Source organism: Aethalodelphis obliquidens, unplaced genomic scaffold, assembly GCF_003676395.1.
Source record: "Aethalodelphis obliquidens isolate GAN/ISIS:26980383/991018 unplaced genomic scaffold, ASM367639v1 scaffold7, whole genome shotgun sequence".
NCBI lineage: Eukaryota > Metazoa > Chordata > Mammalia > Artiodactyla > Delphinidae > Aethalodelphis > Aethalodelphis obliquidens.
The window spans coordinates 8,314,951-8,328,045 of record NW_020837951.1 but is presented as its reverse complement, the minus strand read 5'-3'; the positions used below and the strand labels follow the sequence as shown (position 1 = coordinate 8,328,045).

Genomic DNA, 13,095 nt, shown 5'->3' with positions numbered 1-13,095 from the left:
GGTGCTCACCTCATCTCAAAGTACAGTGCAGAACACCATAAGGACACACTATAAATAGTGACTAGAGAGTACGACTCTTTTTTTTTTTTTTTTTTTTTTGCGGTACGCGGACCGCTCGCTGTTGTGGTCTCTCCCGTTGCGGAGCACAGGCTCCAGACGTGCAGGCTCAGCGGCCGTTGCTCACGGGCCTAGCCGCTCCGTGGCATGTGGGATCTTCCCGGAGCGGGGTACAAACCCGCGTCCCCTGCATCGGCAAGCGGACTCTCAACCACTGCGCCACCAGGGAAGCCCCAAGAGTATGACTCTTTTTAATCATTGCTTTTAGGAGGCAAAAAGAAATAGTTTAGGCTGCCCTGCCCTAAATTCACCTAAGCCAACACTCATTTTTATAAATCGCATTTGGCTTTGAATGCAGGCTGGTTGCTTTCCTGTCATCTTCTATAGTAAGAAGTGTTCTTAGTTAAAATGCTTTTGCCTCCTATACTTCTGTGAGTTTGGCTGATCTAGTCTTTTGCTTTCTTTGAAGAATGTTCTCCACGTCCATCAACACTCTCCCTCATCCTTGGTCTCAAAGCCTCATTTTTATAGACTGTCTCAGGATCAGACTACCTTGGTGAAATAAACAGTTTAGAAAATCTTTCACAAATATAGTTTGACCTTAAAAGCACAGAGTAAGCTGCTTTTCTTCCACTACGTGATCTGAATGTACCTGGAGAAAAAAACAACACAGAGAAGGATGAAGTGGATCTAAATTGGTCCAGAAAATTAGAATACAATACAGAGGCCGTTTAAAAAGCATCCAGGGCCTTCCCCCCTCTCCTAGGTTACCTCAAGACAAAATTCAGTCAGTTCCACAGCATTTATATACTTTTATGCTTAAGGCTAAGAATTTTTCACATACTGGTATTGGCTATAAAGGGGATCAAAATATACCACCCCAAAATATGCCACTTTGGCATAAGGATTATTTTGAGCTGAAGGCAATTGAGGAAAAGCAGACACAGGAAGAACTCTCTGCCCTCCCCCGATCTGCCTAAAAGCAGGGCATAAATTTCTCTTTGTAAAAGTGCCCCCTCCCCTCTCTCTACCAAGAGAAGGAGAACAGTCCTTATCACCAGAGACAGAGAAGACACCAAGATGAGTCTACATAAACAAACCTTACTAAATAACCCTATCTACGATTGCTTTCCCCCATATATCTGCCTTCCCGTGATTTACCACTCCTAGAAGCCCCAAATCCCTTTTCTTTTGTCTTGTGACTTCTCCACAATTTATTGCCCTTTGTTAAAATAGTATATAAACCTCTGAGTCTAACTGCTACTTTGGGTTTTCTTTTCTGTGCAGGCCTTGTGCATGTAAAGTTAGAAATAAAATTTGTATGCCTTTTCTCCTGTTAATCTGTCTTTTGTCAGCTTAATTCACAGGTACCAGTTAGAGAACATAAGAGGGTAAAGGGAAAGTTTTTCCTCCCTAACAGCTACTTCCTAAAGTGAGAGCATTTTAGATTACAGGAGAATCTAGCTTATCGCTAGATTTCCACAGAGACTTTTTCTTCTTTGTGGTGTTCTTCACGTGCACACACCTTCCTAATGATGCATAACCTCTGTTTCTTCAAATAGTAACTGTGCTCAGACTATTCACCTGCTAAGTGCTTCATATGTATTTTCTCATTAAATGCAACAGCCCTATGAGGATTGTCCCAGGTTATCAGTATTTGTTGAATTAATTCATTAATCAAGCCCCATTTTACAGTTGTAGAACTGAGAGCCCACGAAAGGCTGTTTCTTGCCTAAAATCAGGCCGTGAATTAGTGGTGGGTTAGACAGAGTTGAGTAAATATCAGGCAACACTTATGTACATGTAATTTCTCTATACATATAGATGTTAGTTTATTTAAGTTTAGGATCAGAGTTTTTTTTTTTTTCTGTATGACATTCTAAAGTAAATTTTTATTACACTATAATTTACAGGCAATAAAATGCAAGAATCTTAAGTTCACAGTTGGATGAGTTTGACACTTGCAGATGTTTCACTTTTTAATGTTACAGTGTTGATCCATTGCACTTAATTGTATTGCCTATTTATTGAAAGGTGCCAATCTCTAGACATAGGGAATGCCAGCCTCATCATGAGCTAATGGCTGGTGAATGATGTCACAATGTGTTTCATTGTGATGGCCCCCACGGCATTTTCTTTGTTTGCTCATGTTACTGGCATTGTATTAACCTCTGAAGTGAATTTTTTGAGATTAACCTGATGCAACATTTATAGTATTTTCATGTCTGACTCAAAAACAAATTTCATGAATATGCTGTGTAATGCAGTTCACTTCCAGCAGCAGCTGACAGTGGACTTGTGAGCACCTGGGGGTGTCTCTCCAGGCCTGATCCTAGAGAAAGTTATGAAGTGGTCCCTGTGTTTGCCCTGCCCCTTCTCTAGGTACCTATCTAGTATGGCTGGCCTCACCCTCCTATGTCACTCCTGGCCCCTGGTAAAGAAGAAAAACCCTGGGGGACATGGTGGCTCTCCTCAGACATTTGAAGGGCTTTCCTATAGAGGTGATCTTGTTTTATATGGCCCCAAAGAGTTGGCTGGCTGGCTTGCTTCCATTCATTCATTCACTCATTATTAAATAAAACTCCACTAATAGCTAACTCTGTACCAGGTATTATGTTACAAGCTAAGGATTTTGCATTGAACAAAACCAACAGAGAACCTGCCACTGTGAAGCTTATATTTTAGTAGGGGAGGCAGATGTTAATCCAATACCCTCTTTGTAATTTCTAATCTGGGGGTGGAGGTGGGGTCAGGAAGAAGAAGGAGTTTGGAGAGCTCATTCCAGGTCCTAAGACGAGAAGATGCTCAGCAAGTTGAAGGAAATGAAGAAGGGCACTGTGGCTGGAGTGCTGAGACAGGGTGAGCGGGCCAGACAGGACAGCTGGCTGGGGGTGTGGAAGTGATGGTAAGGAAATTCAGAAGAAGTGAAAGGGTGAAGATGTAGGACCAGCTGGTGGAAATTAAAGTGTGATGGATTTCAGTTCAATGTAGAAAAAAACTGTTTGACAGGAAGAATGGAGTGCTCTGCGGCATACTGTTTCTTTATCACTAATAGTTTGTAAGTAGAGACTTGCTGGCTATATTTCAAGTATCTGGTAAAGAATACACTATCACAGATACCAGATTGGACACCAAATGACCCTTAAGTCTCTGGACTTGGAAGTCTCTGGACATCTCTGGAAGTCGCTTCTACCCTAAGATCCTATGCTGAGGTGGCAGGAAGACTGACCAGGCTATTGTAGGGATCTGGGTATCAAATAGTGAGGACCCGTGAGATGAAGGACTAAGCTGGCTAAATATGGGAGATGATCACTGAGGAAATGTCCAACCATGGGGGAGATGGAGAAGCAGTGGGATAGTGATATAGCAGGGGACTACACAGCACTGTCAGTGATACAGGTATCAATGTGTACAAATCTCAAACGCCAATTGTTCAGAGAAGCTAGTTGCAGGGAGATAGTCACGGTATGGTATACATTTGTGTAAAATTTAAGATCATGCTAAACAGTACTGCATATGGTTTATGACTATGTAGTACAAATATAAAAAATAAGCAGGGAGTGTGAACCAGATTATTTAGTGATTGTTTCAAGGGAGAGAGAGATGAAAATGAGATCAAGGAGAGGTACACAGGGGTTTCAACTGTATCTGTAATGTTCATCATATTATTCTTTATTTTTCTGCATCTTGAAGAAACAAGACAAATTAGAGAAGAAATCCAGGTGATTCTTACATATAGGTAGGTTTTGAGAACCAGAGTCAGTGCTTCTCAAAGTTCAGTGTGCATTTGAATCCTCAGGGGATCTTGTTAAAATGCTGATTCTGTCTCATTAGGTCTGGGGTGGGGCCTGAGGGTCTGCATTTCTAATCAGCTGAGGGAAAAGGACCACTCTGAGTAGCGAGGGTCGGAATGACCTTGGTGTTCTCTAGGATTCTCCCTGCCGACAGGACTGTTCGGAAGTGCCCACTCTGGACAGCATGCCTCCCTTCAGGGTCTGGGTACAGTTGGGGGCAGTCTGGGAATCTCGGGAGAGAAGCTTTGAGAACTTGGGAAGGCACACTTTGGAGAGATTTCTCCAAAGAAGTTAAACCGACAGGCGATCCAGGGAGGTACGCAGCAACATATGTTGTCTGCTGATTTTTTTTCCTTAAATACGTTTCTGTTTAACACTTTGTGGTCATGCATGTGCAGGTATCCTGTGGAGCAGTGTTTCCCAAACCAAATGTACTCTGAGCTAGAAATCCCTTCCATCTTGACATTATAGGAAAGGAGAAGCCAAGGTCGCTAAAGATTAGGGAGGGAGGGAGCAGATGTGCGGACATTACACTTTGTAGGAATCATTTTCTAGGTAGCAGCTCCCAGGTTTCTGGATGGTGGGTCTTGAACTGAGCAGAGTGACAGGCCTCTCATATCCCAAGATGGCATCAGCTACTCAAGAAGGAGACAAAAGAGGCTGTTGTACAGTTTACCAAATTTGCTATACACAGGTGTGACGTGCTTGCACAAAGTTTTTGTTCCTGTGAAGTCCGATGTCCTGTATATTTTCCCACCGCGCCATAAGTGCTATGACAGCAGAGAGCACACATCTCAGGTTTAGCACCTGGCCCAGCACCTGGGACCTCACAGGTGCTCAGGAACTGTTTATGGAATGAGTGAATGAATTTCAACTCAGATACAGGTTTTTTTTAAATTAACCTTTTTATTTTGAGAGCATAATAGATTCATATGCAGTTAGAAGAAGTAACACAGAGAGATCCCAGGTACCCTTTACCCAGTTTCCCCCAATGGTAACATCTGGCATAACTATAGTAAAGTATCAGTCACAGCCAGGAAATGGTCAGTGATACAATCCATTGGCCTTAGATTTCCCCAGTGTCACATGCAGTCTTATCATATGTGTAGGTTCATTTCTCCACCACCACAGATAAGACACAGACATGGCTCCATCACCACAGAGTCCCTTATGCTGCCCTTTTATAACCACACCTACCTCGCTCTATAATTTTATCATTTCAAGAATGTTGTATAATAGAATCACACAGTAAGTAATCTTTTATGGTTGGCCTTTTCCACTCCACACAATTCCCTGGACATTCATCCAAGTTGTTGTATCTGTCAGTAGTGTGTTCCTTTTCCTGGCTGAGGGATATTCCGTGGTGGGCATGCACCACAGTTCGTTTATCCATTCACCCTTCCAAAGATTTCTAGGCTTTTTCTAGCTTGGGGCTATTATGAATAAAGCTGATACCAACATTTGTGTATAGGTATTTGTGAATATATTTTTTCATTTTTCTGGGATAAATGCCCAAGAGTGCAAGTGCTGGGTCATATGGTAACTGCATATTTAATTTTATAAGAAACTGCCAACTGGTTTCCACAGAGGCTTGGCTTACCTTGCACATTCCCACCCACAGTCTATATATATATATATACATATATATATATATATATATATTTAAAATAAATTTATTTATTTTATTTATTTTTATTTTTGGCTGTATTGGGTCTTCGTTGCTGTGCGCAGGCTTTCTCTAGTTGTGGCGAGCGGGGGCTACTCTTCGTTGTGGTGCACAGGCTTCTCATTGCAGTGGCTTCTCTTGTTGCAGAGCACGGGCTCTGGACACGCGGGCTTCAGTAGTTGTGGCGCGTGGGCTCAGTAGTTGTGGCTCGCGGACTCTAGAGCACAGGCTCAGTAGTTGTGGCGCATGGGCTTAGTTGCTCCGCGGCATGTGGGATCTTCCCGGACCAGGGCTCGAACCTGTGTCCCCTGCATTGGCAGGCGGATTCTTAACCACTGCACCACCGGGGAAGCCCCCACCCACAGTCTATAAGTGGTCCAGTTGCTCCATGTCTTCGCCGAAGTTTGGTATGGTTGCTGTTTTTTATTTAGAGATAGAATTCCAAGGGCACTGGTACAGATCATTATTGAAAGGAGGCTTGCAGTGAATTACCACAAGACTTTAGTAATAGCAGAGAACCTGGTAAGTTCCAGGGACACCTGTCTTTGTCCAGAAACTTAGTAGATACATAAATACTGTAGGAGGAATGCATTCTAGAATGTTAGAGAAGTGAGGATTAGAATGAGAAAGATGACTGACTAATGGTGGGAGGTAACATCAAATATACCCAAAGATATGTCAGAATATCTAACGGCAGATAGGGGGTGGAGGAGGGAAAGGAGAAAAGGGGGCAGGAACCCACCTGCGTTCAAGTAGAGCAAAGGCCAGCAGAGGTTATCATTAATTCATGACTCGTTAATTCAACAAATATTCATGGAGCAGCCTGCTATGAGCCAGGCATTCTGAGACACATGGGACATGGTCATGACCGAGGTTGGTAAGGTCCCTGACAGTTAGAATAACCAGCATTTATTTATGTGTCAGGTGTTGTGCTAAGCACCTATGATATCTTTTAATCCTCCCACAGAGACAGATGTTATTTTAAGCCCATGTTACAGATGAGGAAACAAGCTCAGAGAGGATAAGTAACTTGCCTGGGGCCACAGAGCTAGAGTGCCATGGAGCTGACATTCAAAGCCAGGCATGTCTGACCACCTTATGGTTGGTGGAACTTGCTAAGGGATGGTAAACTTAAGATCCTGGTACAGGAGCACCTGGTACTGTGACCCCATAAGCACAGTTGGGGAACAAGATGCCGTCTGGAGCCAGAATCCAGGGGCTCGGATTTCCTGGGACCCTTACACTCTAGAAATCCTCTTGCTTACTTCCTACTTCCTAGTGTCTGAAATCTCTTCAAAAGAGGACAGGATTCTTCCATTTCGTCATTAGAAGTTAATGTATAATTGCAGCTCTGCTTTTTTGTGTCACTTATCTTCGGAAGGAGAGACAACTGCTCCCTTATGTGCAATAAGCTATTCTCGTACCTGTTGTTAGGAGGCCCGGGGCTACTTCCAAGCCTAAATCTGTAGTCTGGCACATTTTTCAGCTTCTCTGTCCCTCAAATAGGGGGATCCCATCCATCTGTCTATTACAAACTGCTTATCAAGGGGGCGGAGGTGTTGTCCCGGCGCTCCTGACATTGAGCTCTGCTGTCGGTAAGCCTGTTGCTTTTCACAAATTCTCTCTGCTGATCCAGGAGGAGTCCCATTCTTCCATTGGCTTTAACTCTTCCAGCAGGGCTGGAGTTGACTGAGGCCTGGAATAGGGGGGTCTGGCCAGTTGTTAGGGTCAGTCACTAATCTCTGGGCCACTTGAGTAAGGACGTGTATCGCTGAATTTCAGCTTCCTTTTTTTCCCCTTTTTCAGTTTCCATAACTTCGCCTCTTTGGAGGGGGTTGTCCTGCTTTCCAGGTCCCTGACTTACATAATGGTAATTTTTCTAGCCTCTGTGTGGAGCTGGAAATCTTTGCTCTCATCCGGGCCTTCTTTAGAGATTTAACATGATGGTCCTCAGCTCTGTTCATGCTCGCAAAGCGTGATCCAGCATCCTCTCACGTTAATTTACTAAAACAGAAAGAGTTTCTATTTAGAGCCTAGACCACAGTCCCTGTGAGGAACTTGAACCCTCTGATTCTTTTTTGCACCTGCCTTGTTCTGGTGACATGCTGTTGGGTCCCAAGTATTTTCTAGGTGAGGTCACACTGCCAACACTTTTAGGGAGGGGATGTCGTGCTGAGCTGTGATGCTGCCCTTAGCCCCACCCTAGGAGGCTGCTTGGCTCCAGGTCTCCCTTTCCACCACAGGGGGAAAAAAGGCATCTTACATTTGGTAGTATATATGAGTCCATGCCACTCTCTCACTTTGTCCCAGCTTACCCTTCCCCCTCCCCATGTCCTCAAGTCCATTCTCTACGTCTGCGTTGTAAAGCAATTATACTCCAATAAAGATGTTTTTTAAAAAAAAGTCATCTTATTTAAAATTCTTTAAAAAGTTGGTAATCATGTATGCTGCACGCCCCTTCCCAGGGCTATCTCTAACAACCAGAGAAGAATTCATACTAATAAAAAGAGCGATAATAATAGCTAACATTTATTGAGTAGTTTTCATGTAATAGACGTTATGCTTAGAATAAATTTTTATCTGCTCTTTTTAGTTTATTCTTTATAACCCTATTAAGTAGGTGATACTATCAACCACATTTTATACATGTGGGAACTAATGCCCAGGGAGATTAAGAACCCACATCTGTGACTGAAGCACTTGCCCTTAGGGACTATATGACACCTCCTCCCATTCATGGAAAACTTGATCAAGGCCTTGTCCTTCCTTATAAAAGTGCCGCAGAATGGCTAACAGGTTTCCCAGGGATTCCAGAGTCATCTGGAAGAGCAGTATTTTTCAAAACATTGTCTGTGAACCCTGTGCATCAGAATTCCCACCACTGCTTATTAAAATCGCAGTCAGGAAAAAAAAAAAAAAGAAGATGTGGCACATGTATACAATGGAATATTACTCAGCCATAAAAAGAAACGAAATTGAGCTATTTGTAATGAGGTGGATAGACCTAGAGTCTGTCATACAGAGTGAGGTAAGTCAGAAAGAAAAAGACAAATACCGTATGCTAACACATATATATGGAATTTAAGGAAAAAAAAATGTCATGAAGAACCTAGGGGTAAGGCAGGAATAAAGACGCAGACCTCCTAGAGAACGGACTTGAGGTTATGGGGAGGGGGAAGGGTGAGCTGTGACAGGGCGAGAGAGAGTCATGGACATATATACACACTAACAAACGTAGTAAGGTAGATAGCTAGTGGGAAGCAGCCGCATGGCACAGGGATATTGGCTCGGTGCTTTGTGACAGCCTGGAGTGGTGGGATAGGGAGGGTGGGAGGGAGGGAGACGCAAGAGGGAAGAGATATGGGAACATATGTATATGTATAACTGATTCACTTTGTTATAAAGCAGAAACTAACACACCATTGTAAAGCAATTGTACCCCAATAAAGATGTTAAAAAAAAATAAAAAATAAAATAAAATTGACTTCTCATTAGAGTAAAAAAAAAAAAAAAAATCGCAGTCAGGCTGAATCACAACCTCTGGGAATAGGGCCAGGGAATCTGCATTTTTAGAAAGCTCCCCCCCCCCACCCCCAGGGATTCTGATGGACTCTAATAAACACTGCTATTTTCATTGGCATACTAATCACAGCTTATGGGTAGGCCTGAAACCAGCAAAAGGGATTGGTGAGGCTCTAGGGCAGGGGTTGGGCAGTCTTTCTATAAAGGGCCAGAGAGTAAATAGTTTGGGCTTTGCAGGCCCTACAGGTCTCTGTTGCAACTCCTCGACTCTGCCATTGAAACCCAAAAGCAGCCACAGACAGCCTATCACCAAAGCGCGTAGCTGTATCCCAATAAAACTTAGTATTCAAAAACAGGCAGTAAGAGGCCAGAGCTTGCTGACCCCCATAGTCATCCTGGCCCACCAGCCCTCTGACAGGCCCTTTTGTGTGGGGCTTATTCTTACACTACTTTCTGTTACCTACAGAGAGCTGTACCCATGAAATTAAAATCACCTGTTGTAACAGATAAACCTTGAATCTTAGTGGCTTAAGCAATCAAAGTTCTTTCTCTCTCATCTCACAGTCCAGTGAGGGTGTGCCTACTTAGGATATTCTGTGTGGTCATTTAGGGACCAGGACTCCTTCGTGGTGCGGCTTCACCCCTCTTGGTCCTCACAGCCAGCGGATGAGGAAAGAAAGCAAGGATTATTCATGGGAAATTTGTATGGGCGTCGTCTGGAAGAGGTACCCATCATTTCTACCCACATTTCACTGGCCAGAATTCTTATTGTTTGGGGTCCAGAAACAGTGATTTCTCAAGCCTGTGAGGCCCTTGGTCTCGAGACTCTCTTTAGTCCCTTCTGTCTTTGCTTGAAATCCATCCAGTTCTAGCCCGGGCTCATCTCTTCCTTGAAAAAACCTTGCTAAGGTCAGCCAGTAGGAGCCAGCCCACGGGTTCACTCTGACCTGTCCAGCCACGTTCCTTGGAGCTGCAGGCTCGGAAGGCACAGGTCCACCTCCTCAGTTACTGTAGGTGCAAGTTTTATCACCAGTTGCTACTCTACAACCTAGATCTCTGTCTCTCCAGCCTCTGAGATGCATTTCCTCCCTGGCTGCTGCCTGCCTGTGAAGCCTGTGCCACGTATTTTAGGTGTTGCCATGGTAGTAGCACCCCACTGCCAGATACCGACTTCTGTGCTAGTTCAGGTAGCACAGCGGCTTTCACAGGTAAACCCAAACTCTACGTGATTAACACAACTAAATGTTTATTTCTTGCTCACAGCATATTCTAATACAGATGTTCTTAAAGGTATGACCTTCCACTTGGGTTTTTCCTTCTTGGAGCTCTGCCTTCCTCTGGGTCCTCATGGTCCTCTCCACCCTGCTGGCCGCAGGGAAAGAGGGCAGGCACTTCCCACGGCATCCCACAGGCACATCACTTTGGTCTGTATTTTCTTGGCCAGAAATCAGTCATATGGTCACAGTCACTGCAAGAAGGGCTAGGAAATGTAGTCTAGTGACAAGCCCCAGAGGAACAGGAAGTAGGTTTTGGTGTGCACGTAGGCATATCTGCCTCTTGGGCCAGGACTGTCTGGACTGATGGAGTACCGTCCGGGGGCTTATCAGGAAGAAGGTCAACAGGTGGCCTGCCTAGGTGCTCACGAGGGACGTTATCAGGCAGCAGCTAGTGAGATCTGAAAGATGTGCAAATATCTTCACAGACGCAACAAACTTTTACTGCATGTCCACCCTGTGCCCAGCAGTGGGCCAGACTCTGGGGACCTGGAGGAGAACAAAACTCCCCTTGGAGCTCGGGGTGATCCCCCTAAACACGACCCTTGTGCTGCTGGGTGCCAAGGGGCCAGAGAGCCTGGGGACAGAGGAGGGGAGTGGGGCGGGTTTTTTAACATGGCTGGTTTGAGTGCCTCCTGCCGCCCTAGAAATGCATCCTGTATAGTTCAGCCTGCCAGCCACCATTAGCAAGCGCTGTCTCTGCAGTGTATTGGATGAAATGTAATTAGAGGGGAAAAGGGCAGCCGATGGCTGATGTTCTGTTTATCTCTCTTGGTTGTTTCCTAGGACATTGTTTTCCCTCTATGAGGCTTCTAAGGAGGTGGCTGCTCCAGGATGTAGGGTCGTCACCTTTTTTTGTGTTTGTTTCTGGCTGTTGGCAAAGTTAGGGAGCTGGCACCGTGTCTTGGACCCCCCTCTGTGGTGCTGAGGACGGCACAGGGAGGGACCCAGAGCCCGGCATCCTTGCTTTTTTCATGTTGTTGGCCATTTGGGTTAGAAGCCACTGTTGCTGCGGTTGGTGACTGCGTCATGGGCCTGGCGTAACTGATGAGGTGGGCTGAGGTCTGGGCAGACAGCGCTCAGTCAACAGCCATTGAGCATCGGCTCTGTGCCCGACCTCTGTCCAAGCCCGTGGACACTTCCCTCCCCGGAGCCCACTCCCTCTCGGTAACTCGGGGCACTGGGGAAGGATCTTGAAACTGTTATGTAAGGCAATGGAAGTATCCTCCAGGAGCGTTTTCAAAAAGGGCTAAGAAAATGGGCATAGAAGCCATAGCTAACACTGGAGCAGGCCACGGAGGGAAGTTTTTACATCTCTTTCAGAGATTTTTCGGTAGAAAATCATGTCACTAGAAGCAGGAAGGTAGCCTGGGTAAATATCTAGGACACCCTTCCAAGCTGCATTCATTAATTTGTCACATGGTTTCAGCTAAGGCAGTGAGGACTACAAAAGGTTAAATCTCTCCAATACGATGAACTCAGCCATCCCTGTGAAATGGAGGAAGCGGAATACCATTAGACTCTCTAATCTCATTTCTCTCTTGCTGTCCTTCTTGGAGCCTATCAAATAGTGACCTGGCAGAGAGTCAGTTCTGTGGACGTGAAACATCAGAGTCAGTCTCTTTCTGAACGTGCCAACAGGGCTGTAATTTAGAAAATGTAGCCTACCTTTTAAGGAAGGATGAAAAGGTACTCAATGCACCTTTCTTTGCATGTTAGATCCCAAATATTTGGGATATATTAAACACGTAATTCCTGGGGAATTTTATTTTCTGTTTTATTAGAGTATTTGCATGACATATTAGAACGAACTTATTAAAACTGTTTGTATTTGTGGATCTCCGGTGGTTTCATGAGTACTGCTTGAGGTCCTATATATGCCAACTATTCAATAAGATGTGTCTTTTGAGTGTGTAACTATGCATTCAAGATGCAAATGCAGTAACAATTTTGCCCTTGTTTTAATTACTCTTCCTCAACAATGCATGTGATTTTTCTTATCTGATTTAAGCCTTTTTTGAGGGGAGGGGGTAGGAAAGTATTAGCTACTGCCATGTAAAAAAAACTAAATATACTTGGAAGTTGGAATTTTACATTTTTCTGTTAGTCCTAGTCTGTTTCCATATTGTCATGTTGTCATCAATTAAAGGGGAGGGCGTGGGGCCTACAAGGATTTTGAAGTTTTTTTTTTCCTCCTATTTAAAGTTTATGTCTCCTGTATAGCATCCCATAATGCTGGTTATTTTTATGCTGAATATTTGGGACAAAGAACCTCTCTTAAATGAAAGATAATTGCAAGCTTTGTCCCTTGCCTCAAGTTTACTGCAGGTTTTCTCTCCTCGTTGGTTATACAAAATGAAATTATAAACCACCAGTAGCCTGGGAGATGTCAATCGATTCCAAATGACTAAATATTTAATTCAATCATTGCCTATACTTCCAGGGATGACTCGGGTGTTTTTCTTCTTACTGAGGGCTCCATGCACGCCCGGCTCTGCAATGGCTGCTGAGGACTGTGTCTGTTGCAAGGAGGCTCCCCTGCAGTGAGGAGCTGGGCAAGCCTGTTCCATAGCAGCCCTTTTTGCAAATGGTAGTGGATTTTTGCAGAAGGTTTGTGGCCAGATCGCTATGTATAATACTGATGAAGCATTTTTGTTCCAGCTCTGTCTCGGAAGACCTAGGCTGTAGACGTGGGGATTTCAGTAGGAAACATTATGGATCTGTGGAGCTGGTAAGTTTACACTGTCTGTTCAGTGGTAGAACATTGATTTTGATTTAGAGA

At 44.3% G+C, this 13,095-nt stretch overlaps 1 protein-coding gene across 1 annotated transcript in view; it reads left to right on the top strand.

Annotated features, from left to right (window-relative positions):
• GARNL3 (GTPase activating Rap/RanGAP domain like 3) overlaps positions 1-13,095 on the top strand; it is a 151,099-nt gene that overhangs the window by 28,892 nt on the left and 109,112 nt on the right. The window contains exon 3 of the mRNA XM_027104817.1: positions 12,975-13,044. Coding sequence (XP_026960618.1) covers positions 12,975-13,044 — 70 coding nt within the window. The remainder of the gene's footprint in view (positions 1-12,974; positions 13,045-13,095) is intronic.